The sequence below is a fragment of the Antedon bifida genome, chromosome 3, assembly GCF_963402885.1.
Source record: "Antedon bifida chromosome 3, ecAntBifi1.1, whole genome shotgun sequence".
In the NCBI taxonomy this organism is placed as follows: Eukaryota; Metazoa; Echinodermata; class Crinoidea; order Comatulida; family Antedonidae; genus Antedon; species Antedon bifida.
The window spans coordinates 30,503,362-30,520,820 of record NC_136228.1 but is presented as its reverse complement, the minus strand read 5'-3'; the positions used below and the strand labels follow the sequence as shown (position 1 = coordinate 30,520,820).

The window sequence follows — 17,459 nt, the reverse complement described above, 5'->3', positions numbered from 1 at the left end:
CTTCTTTTCAAATTCTACAGTTTGGTCGACTGTATAATTTGCTTTTTCTTCGTGAGTTCGTAAAAACCGCTGCCACCATGTAACGGTAGTCGTGTCGAGGGCCAAGACAATAACGATGGCACAAAATTATTCAATGTACAAAATATAATATTTATTCAATCAAAAGTAATATTATAAAACAAGGTGAAAATGTAATGATTCTGACTGATGTTATAGTCTCAAGAATCAATACCCGAACTAACTAACTTAACTACAAAACATATATTTATATTAAGGGGACAGGAAGGATGACTAATTAAATGGTACCACATCCTGATTGACTTTCCTTGGAAGACCCACCTCTGGAATGTAGTTTTCCAAGTTAAGTAGGCATCAGGGAGAATAAGGGGTGAATAGCCTGTGTGACTAATAGGGTTTGGTCCCACCATGTTACAGCCTAGTACCACAGAACCATCCTTTTGGAACACCCTTATCGATTTATTCATAACAGGGGGAATCCCTATTTGAGGAGATAAGCTGCGAACGTTAGTAAGCACAATGTCACATATGCCTATAATAGCTCTAAATATTATACGCAATCATTATGAAGATTTAAATTAACTGGGCCCATTGTCGGATAATTTGTTGAATATAGGCCTACCCATGCTATACCATAAGTTTCGTTGCCATTTAAATGATATTCTTAATATGTTTGTATGTTGATGATATGCATACGTGCGTGCGCTATTAACACGTGGTATTTTGGCTAATTTACATTTAGCAGGTGTGTATCGACTCTCAAAGACTCTTAAATACAGTAGTCAGGTATTTTGATTTCAGAGAGAACGGTCCGTTGTTTTGCGGGGTGAGTTATATAAATCTGTAGGCCCATAGAAATAGTGAATATAATACACACAATATAATATCTCTATGATAGGCCTAAACATAGATTATACTTTGTTAATTAGAATTATTGATTGTTGCTTATTTTCTTTGAATACAAGTAGGGCATAGTACTGTATTTCTTCGTTACATGCGATTCATAGATTGTAGGTCTGAACGTACACATCGACAGGGATGTAGTGGTTAAAGACGAATAAAACACATTGTTATTAATAATAGCTTAGTTGGCAGGTTCTTCTTTGAAAATTTACGAATGTAGGCCTAAATGGTAGATTTTTTTTTTTTTTGTGGTGGTGGGATATTTACTGATGATATGGTAATCATTGGTTCTCTGTTCATCTAGTAGTTCATCAGCTTCCTAAAGCTCGGTCTACACGTACCATCAAACTAATTTGACAAAAAAGTGTGATGTGCCTAAATATGGTAGTGATATACCCAAATATGGTAGTTATATGCCCAAATATGGTATTGATATGCCCAAATATGGTATTGATATGCCCAAATATGTTAGTGATATGACATCAGCATGTCCATATATGAGCACATCAATTTGTTTTGTCACAGAAAGTGTGATTTAAAACACGATTATCGGCCTAATTAACAAAATGTTTTTTTTTTAATTTTTATTTTAATTTGTTAATGATAAAATAATCTGTGTTCTTTGATTTCCGATTAAAGTGCGTATTATCATCCATCAGCTAGTTGGAGAAAGTCCCTTGTACCGCCTTGTACCAACTCGGAAGACATATCCGATTACATACTATTGTAAGGTAACCTTTTCCTAACGTTTCCATCTTATCTGTTTATACCGGATTTCAGCGGCCGTACCTATTACCTAAAAGTACAATCATGACGCCATTGTTCTCAATGAAAACCACTATTCAGAATGTACGGTAGCCTACAGTAAGCCTACACACATTTAAAATACAAAGAATAAAATGTTAATAATAAAAAGGCTACATAAAATAGTAGTACACTTTACTGTATATTATACCAATGTGTATATTGCAATAGTATTAGTACCGGTATAAACGTATAATCAGGAAAGAGCTCTTCCCTGGTATAATACGAATTCATGTATTTTAGCTCCTATTCAGGGGACACCTAGTAATTAAGGGGAACCGTTTGAACGCGTCAGCTGCAACTGGGTTCAGCTGATGGTATAAACTTTAATTCACATATTATTATTTCGTATGCCTCAGTAGTCGTAATGTTTGACTACGTACCATCACATTTTAATGGAAATAAGGTTGTTAGGCCTAGGCCTAGTAGATGGAGAAACAAAATTGAGGCTTACAAGCAAACGATGTAGGCCTACTAAAAGAAAACGATACAGTGATAGTCGATAATTATTAATATTTTGCAGGGCTGAATTCTGTATTTGAATGTACTTAAATGACTCTTGTAATTGAAGCAATGATATGATGCTGCAAGCAAGAGGGGCCTAATAAATATCGGAAGGATAGAATCATTTGTACTCTCCTTTTGTGTGGAACCACGACAATAATTCACACCATTTTAGTTTTTAATAACGCGCAAACGCAACATGCACGTATAGGCCTACACTGTAAAAATAGTATTTAATAGTATTTATTTCAACCCCCAGTACTACATAATACGTTGTGTCAGCGCCTAATAGTAAAAACTAATAAATACCGCGACTAGAAGACTGCTGGGAAACCAGCCGAACAATTCGCTTTAAAATGTATATTATCCTTGAACTTTCCTATTTTTTACCTCCATGGACCATGACATACAGTAACCAATTATTGCATTCAATGATCGGTAAAAAGATTCCCCACAATTCCGCTGCTGAAAACGACATTTGGCCAGGTTTTTTTTTAAGAGATCCCTTTTTCCTAAAAATATCGAGTGATTGTTAATAAACAAGTAAACATTATTATTTGTATTCGTGGATTGGAGTCCTGGACAGCAAAATGTTAGAAACATTCTTGCTAAAAAAATTTAACCTTTTTACTTCATATGGACCTTGCATGCTATTCAGTGAGCGGGAAAATAGCCTATAAGAAATTGTTATTCTTTTGAACGAAACCATTTCTCCTCATGCCAGGCAATATTATAGATTTTCTTAATAAGCCTAGAGACCAACTAATTTAATTGTTGTGTAAACTAACACTGAGCATGTCTTTGTATAATTATATGCAGAACACTGATAATCTCATAAATTATTCGCTTTTTTTGTGTGACGTTTCAACAAAAATTTGCAGCCCGGATGTTGGGACGCTAGTATAAATTCGTGTACGGTTGAGAATCTTATACATTTTGAATTTTGAACACGTTTGGTGATATCTATCAGCAGCAGCATCGTCTACATCCTAAAAGTAAGTAACCAAAACTCGCTTAATAATGAATTTGTTTACAAAAGTAATATTTTAAACTTTAATATATTTCGATACGAATCACGCGAAATATTAAAAAACTTGTTTTCTCTACTGATCTGCTGTATTTATAGGCCTGCCTAACTATTATAGTATACCGGTATGTCGCAATTCTGATCATTGCGATTGTTATAATAATACCTTATTAGAATTGAATACATTTTCTTAATTCCCAATATGAAATAATGTTTCTTTCTCCATCATCTGGCTATTGAAATTATTATCAGAGTTTAGATGTATTTGCGGTTAGAATGAACTAAAATCGAAGTTTATGTTGGTTTATATTGGGGCGTGGTCGTCTGCTAAAGCCTAAGTATGTAGCCTATACATTCTTATAATGTCGTTAATACAGGCATTATGGATGCTTGTATTAGTATATTAGTATATGTCTGTATCTTTTAAGTTTTTTTTCTTCTAAAACCATGTTTCCAAAGAGATATCAGTACAGTATCATTTTAGATTTTATAGGCCTAATAAGAGTGTTGATCTCCCCCAACAATTGATGCCGTCCATGTTCATACTCTCCAGGACATGGAAGAGAATGGAATCCGAATTTCCAAATGTCTGAACCGGCCAAATTTGGCCGGTCCTCAAGTAGCCTTTTCAAGTAGTAATGTAGGCCACTATGTAATTTCGTGTCATTTTTTTGTTAAAAGCAAAATTCCAGCTGATTTAGTGTCTTTAGGATGTAAAGTAATAAAAAAAATATGTTGCCATTTTTTTAAAAAAGCTTAAGGGTGTCAAATCCAAGATGGCCGCCAATACGTAAAATATCCAATAAATGTGCCATATTGGACAAAGTAACACCCATTATGAATAATATTTTAAGTTCATATGGGTTCTCTGCTATATAAGAATTATTATAAACCTATATTCATTAGTATTCTAACATTTTGAATTTCAAAATGGCCGCCATTTTTAAAAAATGGGTTAAATTTCTTATTAAAACGTGTGTAAGTTAAATAAAATTAGATTGATATACACAAAACGATATGCTTATGACAACAACATGGTGATTAACACAAAATGTTGACCATCAGGAGGTCTATAGTACTGACAGTAGGCCTACACTTCTTCATATTAAAACATCTCATAAACTTCTTCAGTTAAATGACAACTAACTCTGCCAAAGGCCTTCAATGAAATATTTCTAATCTTGAATGCGATACAGTAAGTTAACCTTCCTTCGTTTTTTACTACTGTATCCATCAAACTTCCACAGACGGATTTGCGATCCCAACAAGCTTGTTCAGAAACAAATTGGCAAAAGTACTGCAATACCTCATTTCACCGTCAAATAATCTCTATAGGAGTCCTGTTTTACTTTGATAAGTTTGTCACCTGTATTCACCGTCATATATATTTTTTGCCATATTCGTCTTTTTCTTAGGATCCCATATAGACAGTTTGCCTTACAAGACTTTTACCAATGCCTCAAACATTTTCTGTCCAATTTCATCATGCCATGGCCAACAAACACCTTTGTGCGAATTGCAGCATTCTTTATTAATCGGGATATTATCTCTCTTTAAATGTTGGCTTTTAAACTCATCTCATTTGCCAGCTCTGATGAAATCATTAATTTGTGTTGTTCCAATGATACCACACTCAATGAACCTGATCAATTGATGTAAATACAGCAAGTCCCACACATACATTTCCTCTCATAAACTCCAATATCTGTAATTTGTTTCAGTAATCTGTTGAAATTGATACAGCGAAAGTAACCGGTCGTAGTTCAGGTGGTCAGGAGCGAAGAAATATTTGATAAAAGCATGCGTACTTTCCATGTGGTCAGATATCGTTTCTTGTGTCTCGGACATATATAGGGATATAGTTTAACCACATCTTAGATTTCGTTGACTCTCTGTATTCAAGTTAATATCTTTATGATCAGCCTCTTTTAAACACAATGATACTTCACTTAGAATCTCTTTCTCTGTCTGCATTTGTAGAAGCAAGTTGTAGAGAGAAACCAGAATTAGTGTGCTTCTGTCTTAGAGATGTTTTCAATTTAAGATATTTGTGTCACTGGTTGTATAGGTAATACAAGTTCAGTTTCAACAAAAGCACTGGCCTCAACACTATTTTCACAATGCTACATGTCCAAAAGCCATATAGTTCACCGGGTCGACATAATAATTGCTTCTTGATGTCATCTCTGTCCACCTCCACTCATCTCGGGCAAGAGTCATCATCAGGCATTCTTGTCTTTCTCTAGTACATGAGTTTTTATACCACAACCATGTGCACTCATCAAACCAGTGTATAATGGTGGTCTATCTGTAGGGGTTACATATCTAATGAAATCGGTTGAGATGAGAAGTAGGAGTTAATGCTGCCTATGAATAATTTGGCGAATGAGCTGTATCTGTATTTCCCTGAAGCTTCTGCCAAAAGTTGACAGAATGAAAACTTACCAATCATACTAGTGACTATGGCCCTGAAGGTTCAGACATTGAATTACATACCAATAACGCATTTATTATTTAACATCATATTTATACAGGATTTCACAATAAGGTATAAATGCACTTGTTTTATATTGTGGTACTGTCTCCTGTCAAGTTTCAGTTTCATGAAAAGAAATGAGATCTGTAATTTAGAATCTTTTTTAAATTATGGTTAATTCTGACATAGGCGAGCACAATAGAAAAACTTTGGAACAAATCTCTGCCTTGGATACCTACCTGAACTATCTCAGATGTACCGCGAAATGTAAAACAGTTTTTCACTATTACAATATTGTTCCATATTTCTATATTAGGAATATATTATAAAGAGTTTTAAAACAAAATTTCTAATTTTATCGGTAGATTTTCAACTCAATTTCAATTGTACGCGGTCAAAGTAATTTCCGGGTTCATGATGAGTTTACAGGTTCACCTTGCAACTACCTGGTTTCAGTTAAGTTGGTCGTTAGTGGCTATAGCCATTTTAGTTTTTTGTTTATTTTCGGATCGGACCGCGCGTGTGAAGGTACATTAGTTAAAAAATAAAATCCCGATAGCCAAGTTTTATTGAGTAAGCTGGCAGGAATAACTGTAGGCTATCTGTGTCCCATTAGGGCCCATATTGCAAGCCATTTAAAACATCTTCGTTAGTTTCAAAAGATGTTTAAATTAAATAATGTATTATGATGGTATTTTAATTTATTTGAATAAACGCCTACCCAATAAAATATCACTTTGAATAATAATCGCCTTCACCCACCTACCCAACTATCTAATAAACGCCCATCCACATTTATACCCACGATATTGTATATACTATTTGTAATAGAATTCATCACACTGTTAACTACAATTTACCAAGCATTTGTTATTATTTTTTACCACTTTTCATATCTATTAGAGGATTTTATTTGATTATAAATGTTACGATATTATTAAAACTAAAAAAATCCCTCGAATAAGCATCTCCCTCAAATGAACTCTGCCTCCCCCACCTCCGCCCTATAAGGGCCCTACCAAACAATAAACACTATACTTTAAAATGTTATTAATCATTTAAGACACTGTAAAACAGAGTAGGTTTAGTTTTTCGAATGTCAAGCATTTTCAATAATGGTAACCGACAGAAAACGTACAAGGAGGACGTCCTTCTAAAACCTTTTTACCCGAGTCATTATCATTCCGAGAACCATCGTTTACACTTCCTAGAGGGGAGCGAGCGAAGCGAGCTCACCCTCTAGTTAGACGTAATTGTTGTTGAATATTTGATATAAATTGGTAAGTTGTTCCATACTTTTGCAACTCCAACTTTGAACGATTATTTAATTTAAGAGTCATAGTGGGGTATTATATATCTGTTATATAAAGAACATTGACAACTTTAGACAGCCTTATATTTAGACAATCCTGTGAGAAGTGACAATTTTAGAACATTGTGTACAAACAACAATTTATGCACACATATTTAAAAAAAATTATTTAAAGAATTTAATTTTTAGTGGCGGCCATTTTGAAATCCAAGATGGCCGACAGATTATCGCTTTACATAGTTAAGATTGTATAATGGGTACAGTAATACCATCAAAACGGACTTGTTCCATATTCATATTTTGTATTATTGGTGATATTCTGATTTTTAATAGGGTTATTTGAATGTTGGCGGCCATCTTGAATTTGGTCCTTTAAATGTCTTTTGAAAAAATGGCAACATATTTTTTTTCATTCCTTATATTATCAAGATATGAAATAAAGTCAAAGTTTGCTTTTAACAAAAAATATACACGACATTCATATAAACGACATACCAGCCTACACTATAGGGTTTAGTAATTACACGGAATCCATTTCTGTTTATACAACATGCCAACGTAGAGCTTGTACATTTCTACTCGCAATAATATCTAGACATGTAATTGAGTGGCTTTCTCTTTTCTAACGAGACCTCTGTCCTCTGACCTGTGATGAGCTTGGCTAGGTCACGTGTTACAGTTGAATTTACATTCCTATCTCGTTTTGTAATGATATTGTATTTTCCTATTTAAATTTGTTTATTTGTGTGTGTTTTTTAAGATACCAATAGGCCTAAATTATTAATATTTATAAATAAGTAGGCCTAAAGATACCAAATTTATGATCCCATGATTATTATGTGCCTACGAGATGGGCCAAATAATGTCATAATTTGATAATTGAATGCAAATCTATTAAAGATGTATTGTCCCCCTGAAAAATAATTATTAACATTTTTGTTGTTGAATATGCCATTTTAATGTCACATAATAGTTATCCACTGTCACCAAAAAATGCACCTAAACAAAATTTACCTGAAAAAACTATAATTTAAAGCAAAAAATGGTCAAATTGGCTGCCAGCCAATGGATTTTTGGTTGAATTTAACCATTTATTATTTTATTTTATAAGTGAAAACATTACTTTTAAAGTGATTAACTTTATTAAAACTACAAAATAAAATATTCAAAGTCTGATTTAATTAATCTTCATTTTTCATGTTTTTGGGGGACCGTATACATTTTTAATGTTGTGTGTTATACCAGAAAAATATAATTTGGTAAACAGGTTTAATTTATATAAAAAGGGAAACAATTAAACGGTGAAAACAAGAATTATGGTGTACAGTTAATTTTAGGCCCAAAAAAAGATTTCATTTTATTGCTTAGAATGTATTGTTCCCAATTGCATTTGATTTCGCCATGCAAACCTTCAAACAATATATAATTGCAATATTATTATCATAACCTTAACAGCACTTGTTTAACACAATTATAATATCATCAATAACTTATTATATTATAATAATTTTGTACATAAAAATTTACAAAATCAGTATTAAATATTGATTTTGTAAATGTGTATGTACAGTCGTAATAGTACAATATACATACGGCGGATGTCTGGGGCGGATCCTAGATTTTGTGAAAGGGGAGGGGGGGCGCAACTGTCGAGAGTCCACACCAACTCAACCCCACCATGGTTGGGACTGAGATGAGGCGATTTTGAAAATATAACACCTCTAGACGGTCGGAAATGGCACTCTACGTTATTATAAATGTATTAAAAATTGATATTTTAAATATGAAAACTGAGGTACTAGCCTATTAAAAGGTGACATTTTCCCCCCATAGGCCTATTTTGAGTAAAAGCGTCACAACAGGGCGCTTCGCGCAAGCCAGCGTTTGCACGGCTGAAAACAGTGCTTGTCCAGGGCCGTTGTTACATGACGCCTCAGATGGCCGGATGGTACTCTCGCTCATAAATTCATGATAAATGGCACATCTATAATAATATTGATAGTCACCTGATCCGATGGGTTAATGCCTTCCTGTATAACCGACAACAACGTGTTAAAATTGGTGGTCTTTCTGAATGGCTAACCCCATGGTCGTGGATTGGCCCTATTATGTTTATTATTTTTATGATCTTTTAAATGATAAACCATGTGTTAAATTTATGGATGATACTACTGTATTCGAAAGGGTGTCTAAACTGTCCAATAGTAACTTGCAAAATATAGCTAACTCGGCCCTTGCATGGACTCGGCTTAACCATATGACCCTCAATGCTAAAAAAAAAGGGGAATTAATTGTGAGTTGTAAGAAAAACAAGTCGATATTTAATCCTCTAATTATTAATAAATGTAGTGTTAACCAGGTTTGCCGTACTTAGCTCCTAGGAATAATTATATGTGACAATTTATCATGGCAACCCCATGATTCTTTGATAGCTAAATCAAACTCACGGTTATATTTCCTTAAATAATTGCGCCGGTCCGGTCTAGACGCTCAAGCCTTATGCTATTTCTATTGTTGTGTTATCAGACCTGTACTAGAATACGCCGTCCCCGTTTGGAGAACGTGCTTAACTAAATTGCAGTCTGACCAACTGGAAAGTATCCAACGAAGGGCGCTTAGAATCACGTTCCCAGAGCTCAGTTACAACAAAGCAATGGCTCAATGTAATGTGCCTGTGCTATGTGAACGTCGAACTAGACTGTGCAAGGATTACTATCAGAAACTTAAAAACCCTTCCCATAGACTACATCACCTTCTTCCAAAAGCGCCTAAATCTAAATAGGTCTACAATTTAAGACAAGTTAAAGAATTTTGCATTCCAAAAGTAAAAACGGAACGATCAAAAAATGTTATTGTAAACTTTGGTCTGTTTCACAAGTGGTAGGCATACATATCCCTGCACAGTCGTATCTTCCCCTGACTTGACTTCTGTTTGTCTGTTCTTCGATGTTTTTGTGTTATTTGATTTATATTGTTGATGGATTTGATATATTTTTTCATTTAAGTATAAGTATATATTTTTGTATAATTCAACCCAAAAGTTGCAATAAAAGTATTTTATCAGTTATCAGTATAATATTAATAATTTATTTGGAAGCTACACTTTTGAAACAGTGGCACACTTCTTGAATGAAGGTGCGTCCAGAGTAAGTAAAATAAAAGAAAAAAATGATTTAAGATTTACAGTACAAACAAAACGTGAAATAAATTATATACAAGATATAAAACAAATATATTAAAAGTAATACAGGATTTAAAAAGCAAAGAACTAATCATCTAATTTGCAGGAAAACGTAATCTGAGTACGATACACTCATCCAGGGACCACTATGCGTTTATTTTTCAGGCGAAAATAGGTAATTTATTCGCAACTCTTTAATTACACTACAGACGCGTATCGCTCGACGTTGATCGTTGTAACAGTAACAGTATGTCTTTTCTTTTGTTTAATCTCGGGCGACAAAAAATGGAAGAAACATTAATTGCGTAATTTAATACGAAATATATACTGTAGTCTGTGACTGTTTTTTACTCCTTTTTTTCTTTTCCTTTCGTTTTTTTTTTTTTTTGTGTATACAAATATAGAGGGAGGGGGAGGGGGAGGGGGAGGGGGAACGCCGGCTGGATGTTAATGATGTACCATGTTTTATGTTTGCCACCGGATGAAAAGAAAAATATTGAGGTACCAGGGTTGGAACTCGGACTCCCTAAGCCTCGAATGATAATTTATAAGCACGATCAATTATAAAATTAGTTTATCCATCCTTTCGAGTTGCTCACTACATTGAACTAATTTCTTTTAATCACAATAAATCAATGTATCTTTTGATTTCATTTTATAGGTTTAAGATACTATTCACACTCATCATAATGGATTCGAAGTTGTTTTTAGCTGCTGCTGTTGTTTTGTGCACATTTGGTAAGTGTGAAGATGAGTCCCATTTAGAGGCTCGTTCACATGGGCTTCTAAGTTACCGGAATAAAACTGTGTTCTCACCAGAGATGCAACGCAAGGGCGTAAGCTGGGCGTAAGCTCAACGCAAGCGAATTGACCAATGACAAGTGACAGTGTTCGTATATAATCCATCGTGTCGCGTGATTGGTCAAATCACTTGGGTTGCGTCCTTGTTGTTTGCGTCACTATTGTGACGACGCAACGCGAGAACAATACGCGAAACCACGTAATTTTACTATCCGAACTGTCCCAGTAGTTTGTGATGCGGTGACCTGAACATTAGTAACAAATCTTTTTCCTATAAGAAAAAAGTTCATATACATGATTTTGTTGACGCTTTGTCTGCCTCCCACCAGCTGCTTAATTTTTATAGGTGAACCACCTAAAAAAATAACGATTAAGTGTATTATTAATATTCCTACTCATGTACGATACTAATAGGAATTCTGAATTCTTTTAGGTGTTAGTAACGCTTTTATGTGTTACAATTGTACTCAGTTTTTCACTCCTGAGTGTGGAGATGTGTTGGTGAATCCAGAGAATATCCCGCAGGTTTCCTGTTCTGGAATGTGTGCGGTAAGCTTCGGGCTAAAATATTATCATTGGTTTTGTATTGATAATGTTGAATATAATACAGTATAACTATTTGCACACAAGTATATCACCTGTATAGAGAAATATACAAGGGGCGCATAAGTCGTCCACTTGATAAATATCTCGTCCCTCCCCTGGCCTCAGACATTCTTCTGCCATATTACATTTTTAAACATGTGCACTTTCAAGAACCAGTACATCTTTCGAGACGAGTAGGGGTTTACCCCGGTATACTATATTCCACACAAACACAAACATCGGCAAGGGTTCGAGGCCGATGTGTGGATTTGTGGAACAAGCTAAAAACTACTAAAGACTAAAAACCGTAGGTCCAATGTACAACATGTGTGCACTTTAAAGAACCCAGTTCATTATTCGAGAAGAGTAGGGGGTTACCCCGGTTCACAAAATAGCCCCTGTGAGAGGGATTACCACCTATCTGATAGGACAGTGATTAATTCACTATTGGTAATCCTTGGCCACATTGCCTAAAGGCATAAAATAAATAACACAGCCACTGTCACACGCAGCCACTGTGCAATTGGGACTGAACCGTTTTTAGAGGTGTTTAGTTTGGTCCCAATCCTTCACTAACAGTGTTAGTGAGAAGTTGAATAAATAAATAAATAAATAAATAAATAAATGTATCGATTGTTAATTTTCAGGTGTATTTTGGCATTTATTGTAATTTTTATTTGATAAAACGAAACACAAAATGCATTTATAATGTCTTTATTATTGCAGACTAGTCAAACGACTGCGACTCTCGGTGATCAAGAATTAGTTCTATACGACAGGACTTGCGTAGAAGTTGGGTGTACCGACGGCACGTGTTTTGACTTTCCAGATGGCAAAACCTGTTACCAATGTTGTAATACTGATGGATGCAACGATGCTTATGTTATGACCACACCAAACCCCAACAACGCCTGTAACAATGCTGTTAATATTCTTACCACACTGTTTACGCTCTTCATTTTCAAAACAATGGTTTAGATCTGTTGTTTCATTTTGTGTTCAGAAATGTACAAAAACACATTTTTTATTAACCATTTGTAATTTACTCAGAATTGTTATTTTTGTTTAAACAATGGCTTCGATCCCTTTCCATTTGGTATCGGATCATCTCGGTCGCGTTTCATTTCGGTCGCGCTTCCGGTAAATCGAACTTCCGGCGATTTCTATGGAACGCCGCTCAATGCAGTACTGTACACTGTAAGCTCTAATTAAAGATCGAAGCGTATCGAAGTGTAGGCTCTATTATTTTTTATGTGTTTACTTAAAAATGTTTTTATAATAATCATTATATTTAAATAAATATTGTAAAAACAGTATTTTATTAATTAGTTTATAAGAACATCATTTGATATAACGTGCGTTACTTTTTCCGACAAATACAATGAGCTTTGTGCCCTTTTGTCTGGATGCGTGCATTGTTTCCCCGCTACACACGCGCTCTCTTTTTTTGCGTGCTTATGCTGATATTTTTTTTTATTGCCTCTAATTAAATTTATACATCACAATACGGTAAAACTTTGAAAAAAATGCTCAATGGCGGTTTCTTCTTTTAAGAACATTTCAAGATGGGCTTCTTTTCAAGACTACTTTTTAAACTAAACAGAGCTGAGGGGCTTCTTTGCAAAATTAATGCTGTAGATTTAGTAAATTGCAACTACAAATGTAAGACTTTGTAAGACATTTTTGCCGCCAGCTTTACGTTGTCTGTGGACAATCAGCGTATCATCATGTTTCAAGAAAAAATTGACTGGAAAAGTAGTATAGTATTAACGATGGTTATGTTAGCGGTGTAGTTCTTCTTGACAGCTAATAATTATACATATTTTTTGTATAATTTAAGGGACGGATGGAGGGACATGGTAGACATTTTTTTGGCCGTTTTACGAATAATTTTTCGATAATAATTCATCTAAAAAAGCTACACCCATTCCATTTGTATTGTGGTGACAATAGACAATAGACACAAAAAGAGACAATAGACACAAAAAGGTAAAATAGACAATTCGCCTTATTTCTTTATTTCTGTTTTTATTATATTTCATAACAATAAGCATACAAAGTCAACAGGCAATATGGTTTCATTCTAATTCAATAGCATGAGACATAATGCGACACGTCAATGCATTATGTTTTTAAAAATTGTATTACATAATCGTGCAATATAGTGTATAAAAAAGCTCAGTGAAAGTCTCTCACTGATTTTTACTGACACCAAACAAATATTCCCAATTTACTCATTCATAATTATTAACATATTGGAGTCTTCTTCGTAAGCTACTTGTTGTGTCCTGAAAATATAGATAAAAATCGTTACAAATACAGGTTTATAAATTCGAACTACTACACGTACCGACTGCTGAAAGAGAGTTAAATCTGACAGTTAGGTCCAATCCTACAATAGCATCCATTTTTGTATGCTTTATGCATAATTGACGCGCCATACACCACGATCGATATTGTTGAAAATTGACCTTAATTGACACGCGACCGAAATGAAACGCGACCGAGATGATCGTAATTCTTTCATTTTAGGCTGTGATACAAACGTGTTTTTTTTGTTTGTTTTTTTTCAGGTTGTTATAGATCAATAATTGTTTTATAATAATAATTTGTTCATGTTTTTTAAGATGTAAGAGAATATTTCTTTGAAACGGAGCGGATTAAAAAAATAATAAATGCATTCGCTATGATTGTTTAAAGAAAGTTTTTTTATATTGTGACACACTTGGTGGCGTACTCCGGTCTGTGTTTGAACTAACAACAAGTTGGGCTTGGAAAAGATTAGTTTAGTTAGTAATATCGCTGCTGGATGTATCAACATTTTTTAAAATACATGTACTGTACCAGTACTTTCGGTTAATAGGTTAACCAATGATAGATAATACGGTAAACGGCCAGAGAGGTGGTATTAAATTCGGAAAATACTATTCCTTCATGAGATATTTAGAATAGAATAGGGAAACTTTAAAATTCGTCCAACGAAAATACGGAAATAAAAAAATGTGACGTAGATACACAGTGAAGTAGTCAGTCGACGAAACCAAATACTGCAGATCATGTCGTCACAATAAAACAGTGTTATTTTGGGAAACCATGATCTCCGTATAATGTACACCTCTATCTCAGCAAACTAATATTTTCATTTTTTCAATCGTTATGAAATAAATGTTTTTATAAAAAAAAACTGTCGTCTTAATTCTTTCTTTCTATCTACATTTGATACAGTTTCCAAAACAACGATGAATTTCAGAAAATGACTAGTTTACATTTAAACACTGGGTTAAGAGACGAGGAGAAACTACCAGATTTATAAACAAAAACAATTTGGGTTCATTATAGGCCAAATAAACTTTTGCTATACACTGTGCACTCATCAAAGAAGAGAGAAAACGAAGAACTGATCACGAAACTGATAAATTACAATCACTAAAGCTTGGTTCTCACTAAGACGTAACGCAAGGACGTAAACGCAACGCAAACGTGTTGACCAATGACAAGCGACCGTTCGAATAATCCATCGCTTGTGACCTTTTCTTGCGTCTCAAGTGGGAACCAAGCATTCTATCAATCACTGTATGAGAGAATGAAATTAATGAATATAGCGCCATCTATCATTGATGGCGATTGAGGAAAAGTTCACAGAAAAAGTTGCTGAGTAAAGTCGCAGGCTTTGAAAAGTCAGTGGGAAGTATGGCGGCTACTGAGGTTCAGACGACTTCTGTAGGAAATACAGGGCCTCAAGCAGTCCAAAATAATAAATCAGAGTTAGATCAATTGAAAGAAATCGCTAAAAAAGGTAATGTTTTACCACTAGGCGAAATATAGGCTTAGTGTAGTTTTGTTGTATACGTCGAAATAGAGCAGGCGATCATATAGCCCATTACTTCCGGGTCTAATTATACGGGACACAGGATGTGATTGCTATATCTAGTGCTGCTTAGAGATTTATTAGTGTGCTAAGTAACAAAATAACTATGCAGTACCAATATTTACACTGTTTAGTAATGTAGGCTTATATGATGAACAAGTGTAGTGCCTAGCCCAGGTGATTGTTGATTTAGATATAGGTTTAAAAGGAACAAAATCAATAGTTTTTAATTTTAAAAAAATGATTTGCATTTTGGGAATGCCATGTCGCATACATGCTCATAGCATTCTCATTTTGATTTCCAAGCTGTAGTGAAGTTACTAGTTTTTTTAGATTTATACATTTTTAATTTAAATACTGTATTACGCTTATTTATTTAGAAGTACAAGATTGCTAACCAAACATTACAAATAAAACGTACCAATCAATGTGTGTAATTATTACTATAAAATGGTTATAACTTTTTGGAATATATACTTTATTTTTTTGTGTTGATTCCATAAGAAAAAGTTGCATTAAAGTCGCATACAATATTTATCAAAGCAATTCAAAGTATACCAATGTATAATTTACATAAATTATATCTAAGTATAAAATACCAATAGGAGTACATAGTGAAGGTTAGTCCAAAACAGTCAAAAAGATATATAAATTTATAGTATTTTAAAAGCAGACCTGGTTCCCCCACTTGACATAAATTTAGCCTTATTTGAAATAGTGTGACATAGCCAAGCCAGGAAATACACAGGGCTTCCTATCTCGGTCAACATGCACGGTCTTCACCATCAAACACATCGTTGAAAACTATATATTAGTCACCTTATGTGCTCTCGTAAGAAACACTGTGTTTACGAGCAATCAATGTTTCTGTACAGGAAAAATAAGTTTGTCAAGTACGCAGTTTAAGTTAAAGGTGTACAGCACAGTTCTCGTTCATTCATTGTTCAGTCGTCTAGTCCTTCATTATGGCTCCTGTGTCGCGGTTAGCTGAAGCCGTCAGCTCAGTGGCTTTCAACAACAGATCATTTTCTATCTTTGGTAGACAATCTTTTTTTTATATAATTTTCCTATCCACATTGATCGCCTTTTAAGCAAGAGAATTCTAAACTATTGGCCAATATTGCTAACATAAATAATAATATTTATATTTTATACATTTTTTTCATCTTAAAAAATTAACATCACAATTTTTTTTTATTTTAGCTTTACAGGAACATGAAGAGTTAAAGAAGAAGTATGAAGAGAGTCAAAGGATTCAAACTTTATTGAAAAATCAACTGGTTTTCAAGGAACAGGAACTGATAAAAATTCATAATGGTATGTTTTAATGTTAATATTAAATAGCATAGGAGTTTATAGTTGATATAAAGTTTGCGGTACACCACGTATATTAGTTCTGAAAAGAACTTTTTCACACAAAAACATTAAAGTGCATAGAATAGCTTAAAATTACATTTGAACATGTAGACCATTCAACAGTTATTTTCAGAACTAATATACGTGGTGTACTGCAAACTTTATATCAAAATTTGATTTCGCCATGCAAACCTTCAAACAAGTTTATAGTTGTCAATTTCTTTGGTTGAAACACCCCACTCCTCCCGCCTTTTCTTAAATAGAGAGAAAACAGTTTTTCCAAGCTGTAATTTTATATCACTAAATAATAAATTCTGTGTGCTTCTGCCTTCTCTCTACCCTTCTATTTTATCTTCTCCTACTGTATGTTTTATGTAATGTATAGAGTATTGCATAATTATTGTCGTCAGACTTTGGGGGGTGTTTTTGTAGACTTACCAATGACGTCACGATTCCAAAGGACTCCCTTTGTTGTTAACAGACACCACAAACAAGCGTTTGTTATATTCTTCTATATAGGCATTCATGAATATATTTTATAACATACTTTACAAAAGATTGTGTCGGTCAACTCCAACCAATATGCATGTAAAACAGTAGAATTTGGGCCGTTAAAAACAGTGT

At 34.1% G+C, this 17,459-nt stretch overlaps 2 protein-coding genes across 5 annotated transcripts in view; both read left to right on the top strand.

Annotated features, from left to right (window-relative positions):
- The first annotated feature begins 1,594 nt into the window (after positions 1-1,594).
- On the top strand, positions 1,595-12,851 carry LOC144837358 (uncharacterized). Its single transcript, XM_078692428.1, has 4 exons — positions 1,595-1,652; positions 10,887-10,963; positions 11,460-11,575; positions 12,338-12,851. Exons 2-4 carry the CDS (start codon positions 10,915-10,917, stop codon positions 12,587-12,589), a joined length of 417 nt encoding a protein of 138 aa, XP_078548554.1. The 5' UTR covers positions 1,595-1,652; positions 10,887-10,914; the 3' UTR covers positions 12,590-12,851.
- A 2,407-nt stretch (positions 12,852-15,258) lies between these two features.
- Positions 15,259-17,459, top strand: part of LOC144837348 (uncharacterized) — a 29,194-nt gene continuing 26,993 nt past the window's right edge. For all 4 annotated transcript variants that reach the window (XM_078692415.1, XM_078692414.1, XM_078692413.1 and 1 more), the window contains exons 1-2: positions 15,259-15,407; positions 16,683-16,796. In XM_078692415.1, coding sequence (XP_078548541.1) covers positions 15,302-15,407; positions 16,683-16,796 — 220 coding nt within the window. In that variant the 5' untranslated portion in view covers positions 15,259-15,301. The remainder of the gene's footprint in view (positions 15,408-16,682; positions 16,797-17,459) is intronic.